The 26,827-nt window shown below is 36.0% G+C and overlaps 1 protein-coding gene across 2 annotated transcripts in view; it reads right to left on the minus strand.

The window, feature by feature from the left end:
- Positions 1-26,827, minus strand: part of amacr (alpha-methylacyl-CoA racemase) — a 58,725-nt gene that overhangs the window by 16,752 nt on the left and 15,146 nt on the right. For both annotated transcript variants that reach the window (XR_010094311.1, XM_063478310.1), the window contains exon 5: positions 24,966-25,152. Coding sequence is in view for 1 of the 2 variants with exons in the window: in XM_063478310.1 (XP_063334380.1) it covers positions 24,966-25,152 (187 nt within the window). In the remaining variant the exon portion in view is untranslated. The remainder of the gene's footprint in view (positions 1-24,965; positions 25,153-26,827) is intronic.

A 26,827-nucleotide genomic window follows, 5' to 3' on the forward strand; every position in this document is an offset into this window, starting at 1 on the left:
TCTGCCGAGTCAAACAATGGCGGCCATCACTTAGTTTTTATTTTCCTCTTAATACTGTTTCTAGGTCACAAAATAAACTTTTAAGATATTTTCAGGCGAGAATATAGGTGTGTAAACTTCAAATATCTGCTCATTTTGTCAAAACATCCCATATTAGCGACAATGTTCTGACGATGTCGTTTGTGCTTGAGGCTAGCTGGCTAGTGTGGCTAGCGCGGCTTTGCTAACAAGCTACAGCCGGCCTGGATGACAGTGAGAGCGGCTTACTCTGGTTTCACACCCAGTCCTTCGTAAAGTCTCGTGGTCACAGCTGGACTTATTTTAAATAAATAAATGATTTATTTATTTATTCATTTTAGTAACGGTATAAACAGTGAAAGGTGGTGGATTGGCCAGATGTAAACTTCAAATATGTGCTCGTGTTACCAAGACATCCCATATTAGCTCTGATGGTTTCGGTGCCTGCAAAGAGCTAGACAGCTAGCTAGCTAACTGGCTGTCTTTTTGACTCAGGGTCATAGCTGGACTTATTTTTCGTTTTTATGAGCCGATGAGGGGTTTTTTTTAGTAACGGTACAAACAGTGAAAGGCGGTGGATTGTCCAGATGCTGGTCGATGTGGAAAAAATAACTGAGTTGTTTGGTGGTCGCTGACGCGGAGCTACAACCGAGGGCAGCTATCCACCGGTGTGTGTCAGACAGAGCATGCAGGGAACGAGGCGGCGAGGCGACCGCCGATCAACCGGTGGTAGATCGTGGATCAGGGAAACCGAAGGCAGGAGAAGCAGGCGGCTGCCGGTCAGAGCGTGAGGTGAACTGAATTTCAGGTAAGAAGTTATGAACTGCACTCTATTTGGGTCAGATATAAACCGAGTTTAGGTGTAGTTTGGTGGAAACCAGGAGATGACCTTACCGAATCATCAGAGCTGAACTGGTGATGGAGAAACAGGTTTACCTTTTTTTTTAGGTGACATGAATGAGTTGAAGGGAAGTTATGAACTGTTTCTGAGAGAAATAAACACCAAGCTCCTTTTTTATTTAGCTGACAGCTGGTAACTGTGCAGGGGCGGATCTAGCAAAGCTTTTGCCAGGGGGCCAGGTAGGGCATCTTACAACCAAAGTTTGTATAATAATACACAAGATTGGCTGTAGACCATTGTTAATCATTCAGAACACTGTGTAAAAATAACAAAAAACAAAAAGTGAATGCAAAAGTGCATAAATATTTATTTTACGTGATTGATGTGTGTGGCGGGGCGTGGTCTGCAGTGCCGCTGCAGGGGAGGTGGACCCACCTGAGCGGCATCTGCAATCACGCCTCTCTGGCGTAGTCTGTGCTCTCTCGGCTGTTTTTTGGGTGTGTGTCAGGCTGTGAGTTGAAAAGCTACAGCCGGCTGTGTGGGTACACCAACCATGTGTGAAAAGTGGTCCATAACGTAATGCTTCAAAGCGTGTTCATGCAAACATTGTCGGGTCTGCCGTGGTACAATGGGACTTCTGCTCATGAAACTATGTGCACAGCGTCTGCAAATCGGGGCTGTACAAAGTCACTTCATCTTTACCCAAAATTGTAAGCTGTCATCTGTGAGGTGCGAGCGGTGTTTGTTTTTACCATAGTTCATGGTGGAGAATGGCTGCTCTGCTGAGTTTTGCTCTCTGTAGCTGTATGAATGGCAAACTACACTGTTTACCAGCGGCATAGGCACACTTAAAATTTCTTCTGAAATTTTCGCTTTCTAGTTATTATTATTATTATTATTGTGTGGATGCCCTAAAAGGGCTTCCACACTATTGAGTTCCTGTTTCTCTTTATTGTGTGGATGCCCTAAAAGGGCTTCCACACTATTGAGTTCCTGTTTCTCTTTATTGTGTGGATGCCCTAAAAGGGCTTCCACACTATTGAGTTCCTGTTTCTCTTTATTGTGTGGATGCCCTCAAAGGGCTTCCACACTATTGAGTTCCTGTTTCTCTTTATTGTGTGGATGCTGGAGGCATCCACACTATTGAGTTCCTGTTTCTCTTTATTCTTTATTATTCTACTTTATTATTATTCTAGTTGCCACTTTTGCACTTTTTTCGGCACTTTTCTACTTCCACAATTTTCAGCCGATTTTCACCGTTCAAATTTTAAACTATTCTGCTATTTCTGCTAATGTGTGCTATGACTTTTGGTATTTTTTGCTATTATACTTTTTAAAATATTACGCTTTTTTCCTTTAATTTGTCCCATTGAAATGAATGGGAAACTTCCGCAATTCTGCTAAAACTTGCTTGTTTTTGAAACTTAACTACTTCCTCATACTTTCACCTAGAACAACCATTCAAACTTTAAAATGTTCACAAATTCTTCTGCTATTCTTGTATGATTCAGCTTTTTCATATCTGTTACCATTTTCATCTTATCCCTCTTTAAGTTTTGAGTTTCATTTTTGTGATTTTTCACAAAATACATGCGTTGTTATGGTTGCTATGCACTTGGCTTTCAGTGAGCCACTGTACGTTTTGCAGTCTTCTCTTCATGTCCGAACAACTTCTTGCTACTTGCTCAATTTTCACTCAACTTCCACAAATTATACATCAAAACGTAGGTATTTTTGCTGGCTTTCAGAAAATGTCACTGTCATTGTTGTGGGATTTATAGAATTTTGCCAAATCTCTTTAGACCAACACAAGGTCGGAAAAGTCTCCATACAAAGTCAATGGAGAGTTTGTTCAAAATCACAGCTTGATTTCTGTCATGAGAGGCATATTCGAATCGTCATATCTCCCTAACGAAGCGAAGTTAAAACATGAGGCTTGTCCCAGTATATCTTCAGACACTCCTGACGCTCACAATTCAAGAATTTGTTCCTTACCTATTACCGTTCTGAAATGAGTTAGACTTGTTTGAGGGTAGGAAATTTGTCCTTCGCCCAGATTTCTTCAGATTTCAAACTCTGGAAATGAACCACTTTTTTCTCTCGTCATAACTTTTTGTTGGATTTCCACAGAGACCTGAAAATTTCCATGACTGTTCACCAAAGCCTGCTGTCTCTTACGGTGAAAGAATGATATCGATACTCCAAATAGATTTAGAGTTACAAAGCTTTGTTCGAGGTCAAGTCAGGGCAGTTTTCTCTTCGCCTCTACTCAGTTATGGTGCATTAGAAGTCAAATATCTTTAATAATTCATATTTTAATGATGAATTGTCAACACTTGAAGATTCCCCCATCTCTTCTGAACAAAACGGTGTAAGAATGACTGTTCTAGCCCCTACGGTTAGAAAATTATAGCCATTTGTTTGAGGGGAGTCCTGACTATGAGAAATAGACTGCAGAAATCCTGTCTCTGTGCTGCGTGTGTGTAAAAAGAGGTGCACCTGTTTTGGCGGGAAAAAGTGCACAGCCTCTCTGATTGGTGGATTCAAATTTAGCAGCTCCCAGGCTGCTTGACTGACCTTGAAACTTGATTTTCTCTCCCTGTGTGTGTGTGTGTGTGTGTGTGTGTGTGTGTGTGTGTGTGTGTGTGTGAGACACAGAGAGAGAGAGAGAGAGAGACTTTTTATGGGAGCATCTTATTGTATGATTTTAATTCAATATATTTAGACTGGTTGACTGAATTTGATCCTGTGTGTGTGTCTCTCTGTGCTTGTGTGTTTCCATATGTGTACATACTTGTGATTGTGTGACTGTTATACTTTTTTTTGCTGATTCTTTTTTCATTTAACAATTATATTTGAGGGACCCTTAGTATGTTCAGGATTTTTTTAGCTGTCCATTTTGCTTTTCCAATTTTTCTATTTAAGTTATTACTATTGTGCTAAGTCATAGCATTTCTGCTGATTTACAGTATTTGTGCTAAATACAGCATTTCTGCTAAATCATACTATTTCTGCTATTTTATAGGATTTGTACTTAATATAATATTTCTGCTTAATTATAATATTTCTGCCATTTTATAGTATTTGTGCTAAAACATAGTATTTCTACTAAATGCAGTATTTCTGGGTAATCATTGTATTTCTACATATTTCTGCCAGGTCCCCAGGGAGTCAGTCCTCTGTAAGGACTGTAATATTCAAACTTACCTATCAGGACCTGGACGGCTTCCCAGCCAGCCAATCATATCTGAGCCCTGGCACATTCAAATTTGCATATTGGGGCCTTCATGGCTTCTAAGACAACCAATCATATCTGAGCCCTGGCACATTCAAATTTGCATATTGGGTCATTCATGGCTTCTAAGCCAACCAATCATCTATGTCATATATCTTTAATATGTCATATTTCTATTTTAAATGGTCAACATTTCAAGATTCCCCCATGTCTTCTGAACAAAACGGTGTAAGAATGACTGTTCTAGCCCCTACGGTTAGGAAATTATGGCCATTTGTTTGAGGGGAATCCTGACTATGAGAAATAGACAGCACAGATCCTGTCTCTGTGCTGCGTGTGTGTAAAAACAGGTGCACCTGTTTTGGCGGGAAAAGGTACACAGCCTCTCTGATTGGTGGATTCAAATTTAGCAGCTCCCAGGCTGCTTGACTGACCTAGAAACTTGATTTTCTCTCCCTGTGTGTGTGTGTGTGTGTGTGTGTGTGTGTGTGTGTGTGTGTGTGTGTGCGTGACACAAAGAGAGAGAGAGAGAGAGAGAGAGAGAGAGAGAGAGAGACTTTTTATGGGAGCATCTTATTGTATGATTTAAATTCAATATATTTAGACTGGTTGACTGAATTTGATCCTGTGTGTCTCTCTGTGCTTGTGTGTTTCCATATGTGTTCATATTTGTGATTGTGTGACTGTTATACCTTTTTTACAGATTTTTTTTCATTTAACAATTACATTTGAGGGACCCTTAGCATGTTCAGCATTTGTTCAGCTGTCCATTTACCTTTCCAATTTTTCTATTTAAGTTATCACTATTGTGCTAAGTCATAGCATTGATGCTGCTTTTCAGCATTTGTGCTAAATACAGCATTTCTGCTAAATCATACTAATTCTGCTTTATTATGAGATTTGTGCTAAATAGAGCATTTCTGCTAAATCCTACTCTTTCTGCTGTTTTATGAGATTTGTGCTAAATACAGCATTTCTGCTAAATCATACTATTTCTGCTAGTTTATAACATTTGTGCTAAATACTGCATTTCTGCTAAATCATACTATTTCTGCTTTTTTATGAGACTTGTGCTAAATACTGCATTTCTGCTAAATCATACTATTTCTGCTTTTTTATGAGATTTGTGCTAAATACAGCATTTCTGCTAAATCCTACTATTTCTGCTTTTTTATGAGATTTGTGCTAAATACAGCATTTCTGCTAAATCCTACTATTTCTGCTTTTTTATGAGATTTGTGCTAAATACAGCATTTCTGCTAAATCATACTATTTCTGCTATTTTATGAGATTTGTGCTAAATACTTCATTTCTGCTAAATCATACTATTTCTGCTTTTTTTATGAGATTTGTGCTAAATACAGCAATCAAAATATTTCTGCTAAGTTCTGCTATGCTATTGTATTTCTGCCAGGTATTATGTTTCCTCTAAGATATTACAGTTCTGCTAAGTTACTACATTTTAGCAAAGTTCCTTTGCTTCTGCAAAGTTTTTACAATTTCTGCAACTTTTCAACTTTTTCAGCTAGTTTCAGCAGACAGCTTCAGCGTTCCAGCATCCACACTGCATTTTCGCAGGAAATGCAAATTTTTCTAGTTCTTTATACTTTATTCTGGTTGCTTCCGTACGTTTTTTGCCGTTTAACTACTTCCTCAGTTTTCAGCCGATTTTCTCAGTTCAAACTCTAAACTGTTCTGCTATTTCTGCTAATGTGTGCTATGACTTTTGGTGTTTATTACTATTATACTTTTTAAAATATTACACTTTTTTCCTTTTTTTTGTCCCATTGAAATGAATGGAAATCTTCAGAAATTCTGCTAAAACTTGCTTGTTTTTGAAGCTTAACTACTTCCTCATACTTTCACCTAGAAACTCCATTCAAACTTTAAAATGTTCTCAGATTATGGGGCTATTGGTGTATGATTCAGCTTTTTCAGATCTTGTACCGTTTTAATCTTATACCTCTTTAAGTTTTCAGTTGCAAAATTGTGATTTTTCAGAAAATACATGCGTTGTTATGGTTGCTATGCAATTAACTCAGAGTGTGCACTTGTCCTTTCTGAATTTTCTCTTTCAGAAAATGGCACTATCAAGGTTGTGGGACTTCTAGATTTTTTGCAAATCTCCTCAAAGTAACATAAAGTCTCAAAACTCTCTATAGAAACTCAATGGAGAGTTTCTTCAAAATCAGCGCTGGAATTCTCTAATGAGAGGCATTTTCAAATCGTCATATCTCCTTAATGAAACAAAGTTGAGACATGAGGCTTGTGCCAACATATCTTCAGACATCCCTGATGCTCACAATTCAAGAATCTTTTTCTCACCTATTACCGTTTGGCCATGAATTACACTTGTTTGAGGGTAGGAAATTTGTCCCTCGCTCAGATTTCTTCAGATTTCAAACTCTGGAAATGAGGCACTTTTTTCTCTCGTCATATCTTTTTGATGGATTTCAACAGAGAACTGAAAATTTCCATGACTGTTCACCAAAGCCTGCTGTTTCTTACGGTGAAAGAATGATTTTGATGCTCCATATAGATTTAGAATTACAAAACGTTGTTTGAGGGCAAGTCAAGGCAGTTTTGCTTTGCCTCTACTAAGTTACAGTGTATTACAAGTCATATATCTTCAATAATTTATATTTTATCTCTGAATTATGAAGACCTGCAGATTCCCCCATCTCTTCTGAACAAAACGGTGTTAGAATGACCGTTCTAGCTCCTACGGTTAGGAAATTATAGCCATTTGTTCGAGGGGAATCCTGAATGTGAGAAATACACTGAAGAAAACCCATAGCTCTCCCTGTGTCTGTGTGTGTAAGTGCTGATTACAGCAGGTGCAGCCAATTTAGCTGACCTAGATATACCAAGCCCAGACTCTTAACAGCCACTGCTCCCTTTACTCTCTGTGTATGTGTGTGTGTTTATCAATATTTCTCCCATGTTAAAGTATTACTCCTCCATAATAGTATTTCTGCTAAATCAAAGTACTTCTACTACATCTTAGTACTTCTGCTCAATCATAGTAATTCTGGGAAATCATAGTATTTGTGCCAAATCATGGTTTTTGTGTCAAATCATGACATTTCTGATATGTTATAGTATTACTAGTAGGTGGAGGTATTTCTGTTATGTTATAGTATATGTGCTGAATATAGTATATCTGCCAAATCATAGTATTTATCCCAAATCATAGTATTTATGCAAAATTACAGTATGTCTGCTAAAAAGCAGAAATAGTACCTTTTAGCAGAAATTTCTGTCAAAAGATATTATTTATGTTAAAACATAGTATTTCTGCTAAATCATAGTATTTGTGCCAAATCATAGTATTTGTACTAAGTCATAGTACTTGTGCCAAATCGTAGTATTTGTACTCAATCATAGTATTTCTGCCATATCATCGTATTTGTGCCAAATCATGGTATTTGTTTTGCCAAATCATGGTATTTGTGCCAAATCATGTTATTTGTGCCCAATTAAAATTTCTGTTATGTTATAGTATTACTACTAAGTCGTAGAATTTCTTTTCTGTTATAGTATATCCGCTGATATGTTCCAAATCATAGTATTTATAGCAAATTATAGTATTTGTGCCCAAACATAGTATTTCTGCCAAATTGTAGTATTTGTGCAAAAACATACTATGTCTGCAAAATCACACTATCTGTCATGTTATAGTATTACTACTAAGGCATAGTATTTCTACCTAATCATAGTATTCCTTCAAAATCATAGTATTACTGCAATTTCATAGTATTTGAGCGAAATCGTAGTATTCATGCAAAAAAATACTATGTTTGGAAAATCACAGTATATATGTTATGTTATAGTATTACTACTAAGGCATAGTATTTCTACCTAATCATAGTATTCCTTCAAAATCATAGTATTACTGCAATTTCATAGTATTTGAGCGAAATCGTAGTATTCATGCAAAAACATACTATGTTTGGAAAATCACAGTATATATGTTATGTTATAGTATTACTACTAAGGCATAGTATTTCTACCTAATCATAGTATTCCTTCAAAATCATAGTATTACTGCAATTTCATAGTATTTGAGTGAAATCGTAGTATTTGTGCAAAAACATACTATGTTTGGAAAATCACAGTATATATGTTATGTTATAGTATTACTACTAAGGCATAGTTTTTCTACCAAATCATAGTATTCCTTCAAAATCATAGTATCACTGCAATTTCATAGTATTTGAGCGAAATCGTAGTATTCGTGCAAAAACATATTGTCTGTTAAATCACAGTATATCTGTTATGTTAAAGTATTACTACTAAGTCACAGTACTTCTGCCAATTTGTAGTATTTGTATTTACTAAGTCCTAGTACTTGTGTCAAATCATAGTATTTCTGCCATATCATTGTATTTGTGCCAAATCATGTTATTTGTGCCCAATTAAAATTTCTTTTATGTTATAGTATATCTGCTGATTATAGTATAGGTGCCAAATCATAGTATTTATAGCAAATCATAGTATTTGTGCCCAAACATAGTAATTCTGCCAAAGTGTAGTATTTGTGCAAAAACATAGAATGTCTGCAAAATCATAGTATATCTGTTATGTTATAGTATTACTACTAAGGCATAGTATTTCTACCAAATCATAGTATTCCTTCAAAATCATAGTATCACTGTAATTTCATAGTATTTGAGCGAAATCGTAGTATTCGTGCAAAAACATATTGTCTGTTAAATCACAGTATATCTGTTATGTTAAAGTATTACTACTAAGTCACAGTACTTCTGCCAATTCGTAGTATTTGTACTAAATCATGGTACTTGTGCCAAATCATAGCATTTTTTGCAAATCATAGTATTCAAACCAAAACATAGTATTTGTACGAAGTCATAGTATTTCTTCTAAATCATAGTATTTCAATCAAATCTCAGTAGTTGTGCTGAAACGCAGTATTATTGCCAAATCATAGTATTTGTACTGAAACATAGTATTTCTGCCAATAAGAGTACTTCTACTAAATCATAGTACTTGTGCCAAATCATAGTATTTCTGCCACATTGTGCTAGTTGTGCAAAAACATAGACTGTCTGCAAAATCACAGTATATCTATTATGTTATAGTATTACTACTAAGTCGTAGACTCTCTATTTTGTTATAGTATCTCTGCTGAATACAGTATATGTGCCAAATCATAGTATTTATAGCAAATCATAGTATTTGTGCTAAAACATAGTCATTCTGCCACATTATAGTATTTGTGTAAAACCAGAATGTCTGCAAAATCATCATATATCTGTTATGTTATAGTATTACTACTAAGGCATAGTATTTCTGCCAAATCATAGTATTTGTACTAAATCATAGTACTTGTGCCAAATTATAGTATTTGTACCCAATTATAGTATTTGTGCCATATCATCGCATTTGTCAGTTCAACTTATTCAACTCTTCTCAACAGCCCAACACCTCTTCTTCACCCCGTTTCAGCATAATTTTGAATTTTTTCACCCCTTTTCAGCACAAATCCCAGATTTTTCAGGTGTTTTCAACAGAAATCTCTTTTTAGCAGACATTCTGCTGATTCACCTGTTTTCAGTGCCACGTTGTACTTCTTTACCTCTTTTCAGTAGAAATTCTGCTGATTCACCTATTTTAAGCAGAATTTTCAGTCTTTCACCTCTTATCAGTACAAATCTCAGTATCTTCTGCTAATTTCAGAAGAAACCTTTTCACCTCTCCTCTTTTCAGTACAAATTTGAACTTCTTTACCCCTTTTAAGCTGAATCTTTGCCTTTCCACCTCTTTTCAGCAAAGGTTTCTGTTTTTTCACCTGTTTTCAGCAGAATTTTTCAGTTTCTTTACTGCCATACAATTTTTGCAGCGTTTCAAAGTTTTCAGTCATTTTCAGCAGACAGCTTCAGCGTTAAGGCATCCACACAGCATTTTCGCAGGAAATGCAAATTTTTCTAGTTCTTTATACTTTATTCTGGTTGCTTCCGTACGTTTTTTGCCGTTTAACTACTTCCTCAGTTTTCAGCCGATTTTCTCAGTTCAAACTCTAAACTGTTCTGCTATTTCTGCTAATGTGTGCTATGACTTTTGGTGTTTATTACTATTATACTTTTTAAAATATTACACTTTTTTCCTTTAATTTGTCCCATTGAAATAAATGGAAATCTTCAGAAATTCTGCTAAAACTTGCTTGTTTTTGAAACTTAACTACTTCCTCATACTTTCACCTAGAAACTCCATTCAAACTTTAAAATGTTCTCAGATTATTGGGCTATTCCTGTATGATTCAGCTTTTTCAGATCTTTTACCATTTTAATCTTATACCTCTTTAAGTTTTCAGTTGCAAAATTGTGATTTATTAGAAAATACATGCGTTGTTATCGTTGCTATGCAATTAACTCAGAGTGTGCACTTGTCCTTTCTGAATTTTCTCTTCATGTCTGAACAACTTCTTGCTACTCGCTCAATTTCCACTCAAGCCCCACAAATTATACATCAAAACGTAGGTATTTTTGCTGGCTTTCAGAAAATGTGACTATCATTGTTGTGGGATTTATAGAATTTTTGCAAATCTCCTCAGAGCAACACAAGGTCTTAAAACGCTCCATAGAAACTGAATGGAGAGTTTGTTCAAAATCACCGCTGGATTTCTCTAATGACAGGCATTTTCAAATCGTCATATCTCCTTAACAAAACAAAGTTGAGACATAACGCTTGTGCCAATATATCGTCAGACACTACTGATGCACACAATTCAAGAAGTTTATTCTCACCTATTACCGTTCTGAGATGAGTTACACTTGTTTGAGGGTAGGAAATTCGTCATTCGCTCAGATTTCTTCAGATTTCAAACTCTGGAAATGGGGCACTTTTTTCTCTCGTCATATCTTTTTGATGGATTTCCAGAGAGACCTGAAAATTTCCATGACTGTTCACCAAAGCCTGCTGTTTCTTACGGTGAAAGAATCATTTTGATGCTCCATATAGATTTAGAGTTACAAAACGTTGTTTGAGGGCAAGTCAAGGCAGTTTTGCTTTGCCTCTACTCAGTTACAGTGTATTACAAGTCATATATCTTCAATAATTTATATTTTATCTCTGAATTATGAAGACCTGCAGATTCCCCCATCTCTTCTGAACAAAACGGTGTCAGAATGAGCGTTCTAGCCCCTACGGTTAGGAAATGATGGCCATTTGTTCGAGGGGAGTCCTGAATGTGAGAAATACACTGAAGAAGACTCCTACTTCTCTCTGTGTCTGTGTGTGTAAGTGCTGATTACAGCAGGTGCAGCCAGTTTAGCTGACCTAGATATACCAAGCCCAGACTCTTAACAGCCACTGCTCCCTTTACTCTCTGTGTATATGTGTGTGTATCAATATTTCTCCCATGTTAAAGTATTACTCCTCCATAATAGTATTTCTGCTAAATCAAAGTACTTCTACTACATCTTAGTACTTCTGCTCAATCATAGTAATTCTGGGAAATCATAGCATTTCTGCCAAATCATGGTATTTGTGCCAAATCATGGTTTTTGTGTCAAATCATGACATTTCTGATATGTTATAGTATTACTACTAGGTGGAGGTATTTCTGTTATGTTATAGTATATGCGCTGAATATAGTATATCTGCCAAATCATAGTATTTATCCCAAATCATAGTATTTATACAAAATTACAGTATTTCTACTAAAAAGTAGAAATAGTACCTTTTAGCAGAAATTTCTGTCAAAAGATATTATTTATGTTAAAACATAGTATTTCTGCTAAGTCATAGTATTTGTGCCAAATAATAGTATTTGTACTAAGTCATAGTACTTGTGCCAAATCATAGTATTTATACCCAATCATAGTATTTCTGCCATATCATCGTATTTGTGCCAAATCATGGTATTTTTTTGCCAAATCATGTTATTTGTGCCCATTTAAAATTTCTGTTATGTTATAGTATATCTGCATATTATACTATATGTGCAAAATCATAGTATTTATAGCAAATCATAGTATTTGTGCCAAAAACATAGTATTTCTTGCCAATTCATAGTATTTGTGCCAAATCATGGTATTTGTGCCAAATCATGTTATTTGTGCCCAATTAAAATTTCTGTTATGTTATAGTATTACTACTAAGTCGTAGAATTTCTGTTGTGTTATAGTATATCTGCTGATTATAGTATATTTGCCAAATCATAGTATTTATAGCAAATCATAGTATTTGTGCCCAAACATAGTATTTCTTGCCAAATTGTAGTATTTGTGCAAAAACATACTATGTCTGCATAATCACACTATATCTGTTATGTTATAGTATTACTACTAAGGCATAGTATTTCTACCAAATCAAAGTATTCCTTCAAAATCATAGTATTACTGCAATTTCATAGTATTTGAGCGAAATCGTAGTATTTGTGCAAAAACACACTATGTCTGCAAAATCAAAGTATATCTGTTATGTTATAGTATTACTACTAAGGCATAGTATTTCTACCAAATCAAAGTATTCCTTCAAAATCATAGTATTACTGCAATTTCATAGTATTTGAGCGAAATCGTAGTATTTGTGCAAAAACATACTATGTCTGCTAAATCACAGTATATCTGTTATGTTATAGTATTACTACTAAGGAATGGTATTTCTACCAAATCATAGTATTCCTTCAATATTATAGTATTACTGCAATTTCATAGTATTTGAGCGAAATTGTATTATTCGTGCAAAAACATATTGTCTGTTAAATCACAGTATATGTGTTATGTTAAAGTATTACTACTAAATCACAGTACTTCTGCCAGTTCATAGTATTTGTACTAATCATGGTATTCGAACCAAAACCTAGTATTTGTACGAAGTCATAGTATTTCTTCTAAATCATAGTATTTCAATCAAATCTCAGTAGTTCTGCTGAAACGCAGTATTATTGCCAAATCATAGTATTTGTACTGAAACATAATATTTCTGCCAATAAGTGTATTTCTACTAAAGCATAGTACTTGTGCCAAATCATAGTATTTATGCCACATTGTGCTAGTTGTGCAAAAACATAGACTGTCTGCAAAATCATAGTATATCTATTATGTTATAGTATTACTACTAAGTCGTAGACTCTCTATTTTGTTATAGTATCTCTGCTGAATACAGTATATGTGCCAAATCATAGTATTTATAGCAAATCATGGTATTTGTGCTAAAACATAGTATTTCTGGCACATTATAGTATTTGTGTAAAACCAGAATGTCTGCAAAATCATCATATATCTGTTATGTTATAGTATTACTACTAAGGCATAGTATTTCTGGTAAATCATAGTATTTCAACTAAATAATAGTATTTCTGCCAAATCATAGTATTTGTTTCAAATCATAGCATCTGAACCAAATCATATTATTTGTACCAAAAGATTGGATTTGTACAAAGTCATAATATCTTTTCTAAATCATAGTATTTTCAAAAAATCTCAGTAGTTGTGCTAAAATGCAGTATTATTGCCAAATCATAGTATTTCTGCCAAATCATAGTATTTGTACTAAATCATAGTACTTGTGCCAAATTATAGTATTTGTACCCAATCATAGTATTTCTGCCATATCATCGCATTTGTCAGTTCAACTTATTTAACTCTTCTCAACAGCCCAACACCTCTTCTTCACCCCGTTTCAGCGGAATTGTGAGTTTTTTCACCCCTTTTCAGCACAAATTCCAGATTTTTCAGGTGTTTTCAACAGAAATGTCTTTTTTAGCAGACATTCTGCTGATTCACCTGTTTTCAGTGCAACTACTTCTTTACCTCTTTTCAGTAGAAATTCTGCTGATTCACCTATTTTAAGCAGAATTTTCAGCCTTTCACCTCTTATCAGTACAAATCTCAGTATCTTCTGCTAATTTCAAAAGAAACCTCTTCACCACTCCTCTTTTCAGTACAAATTTGAACTTCTTTACCCCTTTTAAGCTGAATCTTTGCCTTTCCACCTCTTTTCAGCAAAAGTTTCTGTTTTTTCACGTGTATTTAGCAGAATTTTTCAGTTTTTTTACTGCCATACAACTTTTTTCAGCTTTTCACCTTTTTCAATCATTTTCAGCAGACAGCTTCAGCGTTAAGGCATCCACACAGCATTTTCGCAGGAAATGCAAATTTTTCTAGTTCTTTATACTTTATTCTGGTTGCTTCCGTACGTTTTTTGCCGTTTAACTACTTCCTCAGTTTTCAGCCGATTTTCTCAGTTCAAACTCTAAACTGTTCTGCTATTTCTGCTAATGTGTGCTATGACTTTTGGTGTTTATTACTATTATACTTTTTAAAATATTACACTTTTTTCCTTTAATTTGTCCCATTGAAATAAATGGAAATCTTCAGAAATTCTGCTAAAACTTGCTTGTTTTTGAAACTTAACTACTTCCTCATACTTTCACCTAGAAACTCCATTCAAACTTTAAAATGTTCTCAGATTATTGGGCTATTCCTGTATGATTCAGCTTTTTCAGATCTTTTACCATTTTAATCTTATACCTCTTTAAGTTTTCAGTTGCAAAATTGTGATTTATTAGAAAATACATGCGTTGTTATCGTTGCTATGCAATTAACTCAGAGTGTGCACTTGTCCTTTCTGAATTTTCTCTTCATGTCTGAACAACTTCTTGCTACTCGCTCAATTTCCACTCAAGCCCCACAAATTATACATCAAAACGTAGGTATTTTTGCTGGCTTTCAGAAAATGTGACTATCATTGTTGTGGGATTTATAGAATTTTTGCAAATCTCCTCAGAGCAACACAAGGTCTTAAAACGCTCCATAGAAACTGAATGGAGAGTTTGTTCAAAATCACCGCTGGATTTCTCTAATGACAGGCATTTTCAAATCGTCATATCTCCTTAACAAAACAAAGTTGAGACATAACGCTTGTGCCAATATATCGTCAGACACTACTGATGCACACAATTCAAGAAGTTTATTCTCACCTATTACCGTTCTGAGATGAGTTACACTTGTTTGAGGGTAGGAAATTCGTCATTCGCTCAGATTTCTTCAGATTTCAAACTCTGGAAATGGGGCACTTTTTTCTCTCGTCATATCTTTTTGATGGATTTCCAGAGAGACCTGAAAATTTCCATGACTGTTCACCAAAGCCTGCTGTTTCTTACGGTGAAAGAATCATTTTGATGCTCCATATAGATTTAGAGTTACAAAACGTTGTTTGAGGGCAAGTCAAGGCAGTTTTGCTTTGCCTCTACTCAGTTACAGTGTATTACAAGTCATATATCTTCTATAATTTATATTTTATCTCTGAATTATGAAGACCTGCAGATTCCCCCATCTCTTCTGAACAAAACGGTGTCAGAATGAGCGTTCTAGCCCCTACGGTTAGGAAATGATGGCCATTTGTTCGAGGGGAGTCCTGAATGTGAGAAATACACTGAAGAAGACTCCTACTTCTCTCTGTGTCTGTGTAAGTGCTGATTACAGCAGGTGCAGCCAATTTAGCTGACCTAGATATACCAAGCCCAGAGTCTTAACAGCCACTGCTCCCTTTACTCTCTGTGTATATGTGTGTGTATCAATATTTCTCCCATGTTAAAGTATTACTCCTCCATAATAGTATTTCTGCTAAATCAAAGTACTTCTACTACATCTTAGTACTTCTGCTCAATCATAGTAATTCTGGGAAATCATAGCATTTCTGCCAAATCATGGTATTTGTGCCAAATCATGGTTTTTGTGTCAAATCATGACATTTCTGATATGTTATAGTATTACTACTAGGTGGAGGTATTTCTGTTATGTTATAGTATATGCGCTGAATATAGTATATCTGCCAAATCATAGTATTTATCCCAAATCATAGTATTTATACAAAATTACAGTATTTCTACTAAAAAGTAGAAATAGTACCTTTTAGCAGAAATTTCTGTCAAAAGATATTATTTATGTTAAAACATAGTATTTCTGCTAAGTCATAGTATTTGTGCCAAATAATAGTATTTGTACTAAGTCATAGTACTTGTGCCAAATCATAGTATTTATACCCAATCATAGTATTTCTGCCATATCATCGTATTTGTGCCAAATCATGGTATTTTTTTGCCAAATCATGTTATTTGTGCCCATTTAAAATTTCTGTTATGTTATAGTATATCTGCATATTATACTATATGTGCAAAATCATAGTATTTATAGCAAATCATAGTATTTGTGCCAAAAACATAGTATTTCTTGCCAATTCATAGTATTTGTGCCAAATCATGGTATTTGTGCCAAATCATGTTATTTGTGCCCAATTAAAATTTCTGTTATGTTATAGTATTACTACTAAGTCGTAGAATTTCTGTTGTGTTATAGTATATCTGCTGATTATAGTATATTTGCCAAATCATAGTATTTATAGCAAATCATAGTATTTGTGCCCAAACATAGTATTTCTTGCCAAATTGTAGTATTTGTGCAAAAACATACTATGTCTGCATAATCACACTATATCTGTTATGTTATAGTATTACTACTAAGGCATAGTATTTCTACCAAATCAAAGTATTCCTTCAAAATCATAGTATTACTGCAATTTCATAGTATTTGAGCGAAATCGTAGTATTTATGCAAAAACACACTATGTCTGCAAAATCAAAGTATATCTGTTATGTTATAGTATTACTACTAAGGCATAGTATTTCTACCAAATCAAAGTATTCCTTCAAAATCATAGTATTACTGCAATTTCATAGTATTTGAGCGAAATCGTAGTATTTGTGCAAAAACATACTATGTCTGCTAAATCACAGTATATCTGTTATGTTATAGTATTACTACTAAGGAATGGTATTTCTACCAAATCATAGTATTCCTTCAATATTATAGTATTACTGCAATTTCATAGTATTTGAGCGAAATTGTATTATTCGTGCAAAAACATATTGTCTGTTAAATCACAGTATATGTGTTATGTTAAAGTATTACTACTAAATCACAGTACTTCTGCCAGTTCATAGTATTTGTACTAATCATGGTACTTGTGCCAAATCATAGTATTTTTTGAAAATCATAGTATTCAAACCAAAACCTAGTATTTGTACGAAGTCATAGTATTTCTTCTAAATCATAGTATTTCAATCAAATCTCAGTAGTTGTGCTGAAACGCAGTATTATTGCCAAATCATAGTATTTGTACTGAAACATAATATTTCTGCCAATAAGTGTATTTCTACTAAAGCATAGTACTTGTGCCAAATCATAGTATTTATGCCACATTGTGCTAGTTGTGCAAAAACATAGACTGTCTGCAAAATCATAGTATATCTATTAAGTTATAGTATTACTACTAAGTCGTAGACTCTCTATTTTGTTATAGTATCTCTGCTGAATACAGTATATGTGCCAAATCATAGTATTTATAGCAAATCATGGTATTTGTGCTAAAACATAGTATTTCTGGCACATTATAGTATTTGTGTAAAACCAGAATGTCTGCAAAATCATCATATATCTGTTATGTTATAGTATTACTACTAAGGCATAGTATTTCTGGTAAATCATAGTATTTCAACTAAATAATAGTATTTCTGCCAAATCATAGTATTTGTTTCAAATCATAGCATCTGAACCAAATCATATTATTTTACCAAAAGATTGGATTTGTACAAAGTCATAATATCTTTTCTAAATCATAGTATTTTCAAAAAATCTCAGTAGTTGTGCTAAAATGCAGTATTATTGCCAAATCATAGTATTTCTGCCAAATCATAGTATTTGTACTAAATCATAGTACTTGTGCCAAATTATAGTATTTGTACCCAATCATAGTATTTGTGCCATATCATCACATTTGTCAGTTCAACTTATTTAACTCTTCTCAACAGCCCAACACCTCTTCTTCACCCCGTTTCAGCGGAATTGTGAGTTTTTTCACCCCTTTTCAGCACAAATTCCAGATTTTTCAGGTGTTTTCAACAGAAATGTCTTTTTTAGCAGACATTCTGCTGATTCACCTGTTTTCAGTGCAACTACTTCTTTACCTCTTTTCAGTAGAAATTCTGCTGATTCACCTATTTTAAGCAGAATTTTCAGCCTTTCACCTCTTATCAGTACAAATCTCAGTATCTTCTGCTAATTTCAAAAGAAACCTCTTCACCACTCCTCTTTTCAGTACAAATTTGAACTTCTTTACCCCTTTTAAGCTGAATCTTTGCCTTTCCACCTCTTTTCAGCAAAAGTTTCTGTTTTTTCACGTGTATTTAGCAGAATTTTTCAGTTTTTTTACTGCCATACAACTTTTTGCAGCTTTTCACCTTTTTCAATCATTTTCAGCAGACAGCTTCAGCGTTAAGGCATCCACACAGCATTTTCGCAGGAAATGCAAATTTTTCTAGTTATTATTATTCTTCAGTTTCCGCCTGAAATTTTGCAGCGAATCTCGCCTCGCAGTTTTGAGACAAGCTTCATATATGTTACCTCATTTTGTGCGGCTGGATCAGGAATGGTGTGCTATGACTTTTGGTGTTTATGACTATTATAGTTTTTTAAATATTAATATTTTAGTGAAAATTTTCCCGCGCTTCTCTGCCAAACAGTTTTGACAATAGGGTTACATATGTTAGATCATTTTGTGCGGCTGGAGCTGGACTAGTATGGTATACACTTTTGGTGTTTATGACTTTTATAGTTTTTTAAATATTAATATTTTAGTGCAAATTTAGAAAGATTCTTCTTTTGGCGCCATAGAAACAGACTTCATTTGTGGTGTGTTGGCTCCATCTTTTGGTCCCACTGATACAAATTTCAAACTTCATTTGTGGTGTGTTGGCTCTCTCTAGTGGTATGCCGGGAGTAGTACGGCCTGTCTACCCTTATTTGGATTACCGTAATGATGACAATATCAACGGTGCGCACAGCGTCGCTGCTTTCAGGAGCCATTGGAATTTTTAAGGTTGCGCAAATCATTCAAAAGTTACGGTAATGCTTGGTGGAAAACTCAATATCCCACAATTCATAGCACGCCTCTGCCGAGTCAAACAATGGCGGCCATCACTTAGTTTTTATTTTCCTCTTAATACTGTTTCTAGGTCACAAAATAAACTTTTAAGATATTTTCAGGCGAGAATATAGGTGTGTAAACTTCAAATATCTGCTCATTTTGTCAAAACATCCCATATTAGCGACAATGTTCTGACGATGTCGTTTCTGCTTGAGGCTAGCTGGCTAGTGTGGCTAGCGCGGCTTTGCTAACAAGCTACAGCCGGCCTGGATGACAGTGAGAGCGGCTTACTCTGGTTTCACACCCGGTCCTTCGTAAAGTCTCGTGGTCACAGCTGGACTTATTTTAAATAAATAAATGATTTATTTATTTATTCATTTTAGTAACGGTATAAACAGTGAAAGGTGGTGGATTGGCCAGATGTAAACTTCAAATATGTGCTCGTGTTACCAAGACATCCCATATTAGCTCTGATGGTTTCGGTGCCTGCAAAGAGCTAGACAGCTAGCTAGCTAACTGGCTGTCTTTTTGACTCAGGGTCATAGCTGGACTTATTTTTCGTTTTTATGAGCCGATGAGGGGTTTTTTTTAGTAACGGTACAAACAGTGAAAGGCGGTGGATTGTCCAGATGCTGGTCGATGTGGAAAAAATAACTGAGTTGTTTGGTGGTCGCTGACGCGGAGCTACAACCGAGGGCAGCTATCCACCGGTGTGTGTCAGACAGAGCATGCAGGGAACGAGGCGGCGAGGCGACCGCCGATCAACCGGTGGTAGATCGTGGATCAGGGAAACCGAAGGCAGGAGAAGCAGGCGGCTGCCGGTCAGAGCGTGAGGTGAACTGAATTTCAGGTAAGAAGTTATGAACTGCACTCTATTTGGGTCAGATATAAACCGAGTTTAGGTGTAATTTATTTTCGTTGTGCTGACTTTTTACAATCAGTTATAATAACTTGTACTGCGTGCTAGCTAGCACGACGGAGTTTCTATACAGCTGTGTGCGCGCTAAGTTACTGATGTTGAACTTTATGACAGCCTCCCCTGTCATTCTCTCGCCTGTTCAAACTTCAGTCATGAAACTGATCAATGATCGGCTTTTCTCTCTTGTTTGTTTATCGCGCTAAACAACAGCAGCACGTTTAAGCTTGATCAGCTGTTGTTAGAATTCATTTGCTTTTAATTTCTAGTATCAGCTGATGTTTGCTGGAGCCACAGCTGTAGAAGCGGCTGGTGGAAACCAGGAGATGACCTTACCGAATCATCAGAGCTGAACTGGTGATGGAGAAACAGGTTTACCTTTTTTTTAGGTGACATGAATGAGTTGAAGGGAAGTTATGAACTGTTTCTGAGAGAAATAAACACCAAGCTCCTTTTTTATTTAGCTGACAGCTGGTAACTGTGCAGGGGCGGATCTAGCAAAGCTTTTGCCAGGGGGCCAGGTAGGGCATCTTACAACCAAAGTTTGTATAATAATACACAAGATTGTCTGTAGACCATTGTTAATCATTCAGAACACTGTGTAAAAATAACAAAAAACAAAAAGTGAATGCAAAAGTGCATAAATATTTATTTTACGTGATTGATGTGTGTGGCGGGGCGTGGTCTGCAGTGCCGCTGCAGGGGAGGTGGACCCACCTGAGCGGCATCTGCAATCACGCCTCTCTGGCGTAGTCTGTGCTCTCTCGGCTGTTTTTTGGGTGTGTGTCAGGCTGTGAGTTGAAAAGCTACAGCCGGCTGTGTGGGTACACCAACTATGTGTGAAAAGTGGTCCATAACGTAATGCTTCAAAGCGTGTTCATGCAAACATTGTCGGGTCTGCCGTGGTACAATGGGACTTCTGCTCATGAAACTATGTGCACAGCGTCTGCAAATCGGGGCTGTACAAAGTCACTTCATCTTTACCCAAAATTGTAAGCTGTCATCTGTGAGGTGCGAGCGGTGTTTGTTTTTACCATAGTTCATGGTGGAGAATGGCTGCTCTGCTGAGTTTTGCTCTCTGTAGCTGTATGAATGGCAAACTACACTGTTTACCAGCGGCATAGGCACACTTAAAATTTCTTCTGAAATTTTCGCTTTCTAGTTTATTATTCTAATGGCTCTTTTTTGCAATTTAAAAATTGAATCCAAATATGTGTTCCCCCAAATTTCCACACAATAAGTCATATAAGGCAAACAAAGGGAAGTATACAATAAATAAAGGCAGTTCTTATTCAAAGAATCTCTTGTTTTATAAAGAATAGAAATAGACTTGGATAATTTCCGTTTTACATGTTCTATATGGGGCTTCCAACAAAGTTTATCATCAATAATTACTCCTAAAAATTTTGTCTCATATACTTTCTCAATTTCAACATTATTTAAATTCAATTTTACTCTAATATTACTTTTACTACCTCCAAATAACATAAATTTTGTTTTACTTTCATTCAATGATAGTTTATTAAATACAAACCATCTATTTAACTTCATGAGTTCTGTTTCCACTGTTTTCAGTAATTTCTTTATGTCCTTTCCAGAGCAAAATAAGTTTGTATCATCAGCAAACATCACATATTTTAAAGTATCACTGGCTGTACAAATATCATTTATATAAAGTAAAAATAACTTAGGTCCCAAAACAGATCCTTGCGGAACTCCACAAGTTACTTTTCTAAGTTTAGATTTCATGTTATTAATACTCACATATTGGAACCTATTATTCAAGTAACTATTTAACCAAAATTGTACAACACCTCTTAAACCATACCTTTCACACTTCTGTAAAAGTAAAGAATGATCTATCGTATCGAAGGCTTTACGTAAATCAATGAACACACCTATTCCAAACTGTTTTTCATCCACAGCTATTGCAATATTTTCAATAAATTCCATCACAGCTAGAGATGTTGAACGATTTCTTCTGAACCCATACTGATGATCATTCAATAAATCATATTTATCAATAAAATAATCTAGTTTGTTTTGCAAATAGTTTTTCAAGAATCTTCGAAAATTGAGGCAGTAAAGATACCGGTCTATAATTTGACACAATCTGTTTATCACCAGTTTTATATAATGGGATCACTTTGGCAATTTTCATTTTATCTGGAAAAATTCCAGTTTGAAATGATTTGTTACAAATATATGTTAACGGCTGAAGGACACTATAAAGAACTTCTTGAATTAGCGACATGTCAAGGTCGTCACAATCCATGGATTTTTTACTCTTGAATTTACTCACCACTTCCACAATGTCACTCTCACAGACTCCACCAAGAAACATTGAGTTACATTTACAAGAAGTAGAAGATACTTTATCATCATTTCTTCCTGGTACAGAAATCTCTTTTGCTTGTCTTTATTTTTAGTTAGCACATACCTTAAACACTTAAAGCTGTAAGCTAATGATAGTTATATAAGAGCAGATGCATGCTGGTGCAATAAGCTGTACGTTTTACGTCCAATGGATGCATGATCTGATTATTCGACTAATCGGAAAAATAATTGTTGACTTGTCGACTATCAAAATAATCGTTTGTGGCAGCCCTAATTAACATGTATATATATATATATGTGTATATATATATATATATATATATATATATATATATATATATATATATATACACATACATACATATGAAATATGAAAAATATGCTAATATATATAAAATATTATATATAAAAGGTAGCACTATAAATAACAGTGAATGCAATCATTATTCTTGTGTTTTGGAAAGAAAAGGCAGTTTTACTCTGTGTGGCGGAGGTGTGGTCCCTGGCTCAGCTGCAGAGAAGGCGTGGGGCAGTGAGTTCAAGGGGGCAGTGCCAAGAAGGCTGGAGGGACAGGTGGCGGTGATCTGACTAATGACGTTTCTCCCTTTATATATAGTGAAGCCAGAGACCAGAGGAGGAGTGTCTGCTGTGCTGACAACTGACTGGAAAGTTGAGGAGTGCTGGAAGCGCGGGTCCTTCGAGTGAGGTCCCAGCAGCTCCGGGAGATTTCCCACTGGAGCAGTTTCGTGATGACAACCTACGCTCAAGCCTTTGACCTAGAAATTGCTAGGAATTGATGGTCACGTGGTGCGCCCTGAAGCCGTGCTGACCTACTCACGCTTCGTTTTATTGAGAGACAGGTTATACCGTGTAAGTCGTGACGCTTGCACAGGAAACAAACACCCAGTTGTTGCTGCCTAAAAGCCGCCAGGAAGTGATTTTTGAGGCGAGTCATTACTATCCCATAGCAGGGCATATGGGATATGCCCTCTAGAGCGAATAATGGCCCGATTTTATTGGCTGTACATCCGAGCGGATGAGCGCCGATGGTGCAGAATGGTGATCTGGAATGCCAACTTGTTAACCAGCCGCCCATTCCAAAAGCACCTTTGCGCCCACTACGATTAATGGAGGTCCCGTTTTAGTGCATTGGCATGGACCTCATCGGGCCATTTCACCGGAGTGCACGCGGCTTTGTATTAGTTCTGGTAGATTATGCCACGCGATACCCGGAAGCAGTACCGCTGCGCAACATTTCTGCAAAGAGTGTGGCGCAGGCGATGTTTCAGGTCATCTCCCAAGTCAGCATCCCGAAAGAGATACTGACTAACTAGGGCTGCCTCCCATTAAATCTATTCAGACCAGTATCTACAACCCTGTCTAGGAGGCGCTGGGGAACATGCAAAAATATATAGATACATAATACGCTAGGCTTTCTTGTAATTGTTTTAAGTGGTCTTGAACAATAGTTTTCCAGGCTTTCTGGATGTCTAATGACCAGGTCTTTCTTTGGACAATGGCTGCTTTTTTACTAATTTTTAGTTCAGTCTTTTTTGACCATTTTTAGAGAAAAGTTGTGTCACATAATACTGACCTATGAATTGCCCAAGCATCAAAAGGCACCTAACTCAGGGGATGACAGTTTGAGAGGCATACAATAGTTTTTGCACCATTGAGCTATTAGCTGAAAACTTGACATATGTGCATGATGTACATTATGTTAAAAAAATGAGGAAACTGGACAGGTGGATAGGAAAAAAAAGTGACAGGACCAAAAAACTATACAGCAGATCTACAGCAGATGAGCAGTATCTGAAAGTCACGTCCTTATGAAAAGGGGGGAAAAAATCCACACCTGACACAGAAGCTGAGAGATGCATCTGGTCCTTCAGTTGATTCATCCACTGAAGCCTCATCAGAAATAGTCTCAGTGGAAGCGTGGCTCTAAAAAAGCTGTTCTTGAGGAAGGCAAACAGGGAGAGAAGGCTGAGGTATGCTAAATTTTCTGTTTGTGCCTGCATTTCAGCCAGTGGTGTTGGGCATCTTTTCAAAACTGATGGAATTATGAAAGTAGAAAAGCACTGTCCGATTTTGATCCCCCATGTGATTCCACCTGGAAAGCATCTGATTGGCAACGGCTTCATTTTTTCAGCATAAAAACACACTGTCAATACAGTAAAAGAATACCTGGATAGAAAGAACCCAGACCTCAAGGTTACTGAAAGAGTTATCACTGAAAAAGATATTACTGAAAGATCATCTTGACAGAGAACAAAACAAAAAGCAGCCAACATCCAAAGAAGGGCTTTGAATGATCTTCAACAAGTCTGGAGAAATATTCCTGAAGACTACTTAAAAATGACAAATAAAGCTTGTCTAGTAGAATTCAAGCTGTGTTGAAGAGTAAAAGTGGTCTAAGTTTGTGCCTGTTTCAACAAATCGCTGCATTCATTTCCAATTTTCCAAGTAAAATATGAAGAAATGAGGGCTAGCTCAAGACTCTGGCAGTGTACTGTAATGCTTCACCTTGCTCAAATCTTGATCAGAGTCATGATTGGGTGGGTTACAGACAGTTTTCTGATTCATTCATTTTTGGATTGAACATTAAACTTGATTCTTAGCCACCATAAATGTTTCCTATTGTTGGTTCAAATAAGTCAACAAACCTTTAAGCAGCTGTTTGTAAAACTGAGGTTCAATGGCACCGACAGCCATGAACTGTCCATCCGAAGTCTGGTAGGTATCATAGAAGGGAGCTCCACTGTCCAACATATTTTCTCCTCTAGACTGGTTCCACAAACCAATACTACGAGATTTCCATAAAAACGAACCCATATATGCTGCTCCTTCCACCTGAAGAGTATGAGACAGGAAGACAGAAGTTCATATTTCATGTCACTGAAAAAAAGAAACAATTTTCTGTTGTTCATTTTTTTTTCCTTTAATTCATTAGTGTGAGTGTAGATAACTGTCACACATATGACAGACTGAGGATATAGCTTTTTAAGCAGAGGTTGGCATGAAAATCTTTAGAGAAGAGAAAATACAAAGCAAAGATGAAATGTGGTGTCAGTGCAACAACGACACGCACAAATTACATTTTGAAAACTAACACAGCTCCCTGTATTCAAAGCTTATTTAAGTCTGAAACTGGTGCTGCTTCCACTGCTGCTGAGTAAACAGAAAAAGCTTGATCAAAAAAATAATGAATGCATGACATAAAAAAAACGCAAATAATAACATTGCTGGGAGGGAATCAGTCAGCAATAGTCCTTCTGCAGAGGCTGCAGGAATGATAACTATCACTCTCTTACTGCTGATTACAATCACTTTGTGTGACCTTTAATTAACAGCATGCTTATTTTTAAGGGTTACATGAGCAAATACGTTTAACTAGGGATTTATCAATACATCAGCTAAACATACATACCACATAATTAACATTTAACTATGGCAGTGGCTGAAGTTTAAGTTTTGAGTCACATCAATCTTGTGCTTGGACTTTGTTTTTCCCTCACGGTTTCTTTTTGTTGGGGTTTTTTTTTTACTTGCCTGGCACTAGAAGGGTCAACGGCAACACAAGATTAGAATACACAAAAGCACTAGTACCGGCCAAATTGTTATCATAAAAACCAGTGCTGGCATCAGCCCCGGATTTTACACGCTGTGCATCTATATAATACAGTTCTGTGAGCCGTCAGGGACAAAGCAGAGTGGAGAAAGATCTCCAGCTAGTCGGGGCTTCAGTGATTTCACTGTTACTCGCTGCCAAAAAAAACCCCCAAATTATTGCTTGAAGTAGGGAAGGCGTTCTGAATGTGCATTTTCTCTTTTGATGATCTTCACTCATGAAAAATGCATTTCTAGTTTAGAACTATGAGAACATAAGTGTGAAGATTTGAGAAGCAGTGTTAATAGTCTGTTTTCTTGTGTACCTCATAGTGTATATAGCAGCTGAATGCCCAATGAAATAGAAGTGGTAAATGTAAGTACATCTCCCTAGGATTAGAGAGGGCTATAGGAGCTTTAATAGGACATTGTTCTAACGAACTCTCTTTCTTTCTGTGTGTATTTTGAGCTGCTGCTAAATAACAAGACCTTTAATCCACTCATCCCCTCAATAAAATCTCTAAGAGCAAGAGCTGACACAAAAATAGGAGAAAAATAGGAGATCATTGTCTCTGTCTTTATTTAAAGCTATAAAACCTGCAATCATTGATGTCTTTAACCGCTTGGAAGCAACGCAAACAACTAAGGAACACAACACTGACATATCATAGATTTTTAAATCGATTTGGCAAACATTAGCAAGCAGCTGCTTATTGGACTTGTGTCTGTATCCACCTGCTGAACATGCACCCAGTATTTATTATCTTGAGTTATATTTAGCTGTGTTAGCGGTTTCTATTATCATCTAAATACTGCCTGTCTGTTGTCTGCTGCCAAGTATAAAGTGTAGTGTTGAGTGAGCCTTCCAGAGTCGTTTCACTGAAAAGAGCTCAGAGGGCAGTGAGAATGAACACTAACG

This window comes from Pelmatolapia mariae, linkage group LG7, assembly GCF_036321145.2.
Source record: "Pelmatolapia mariae isolate MD_Pm_ZW linkage group LG7, Pm_UMD_F_2, whole genome shotgun sequence".
NCBI lineage: Eukaryota > Metazoa > Chordata > Actinopteri > Cichliformes > Cichlidae > Pelmatolapia > Pelmatolapia mariae.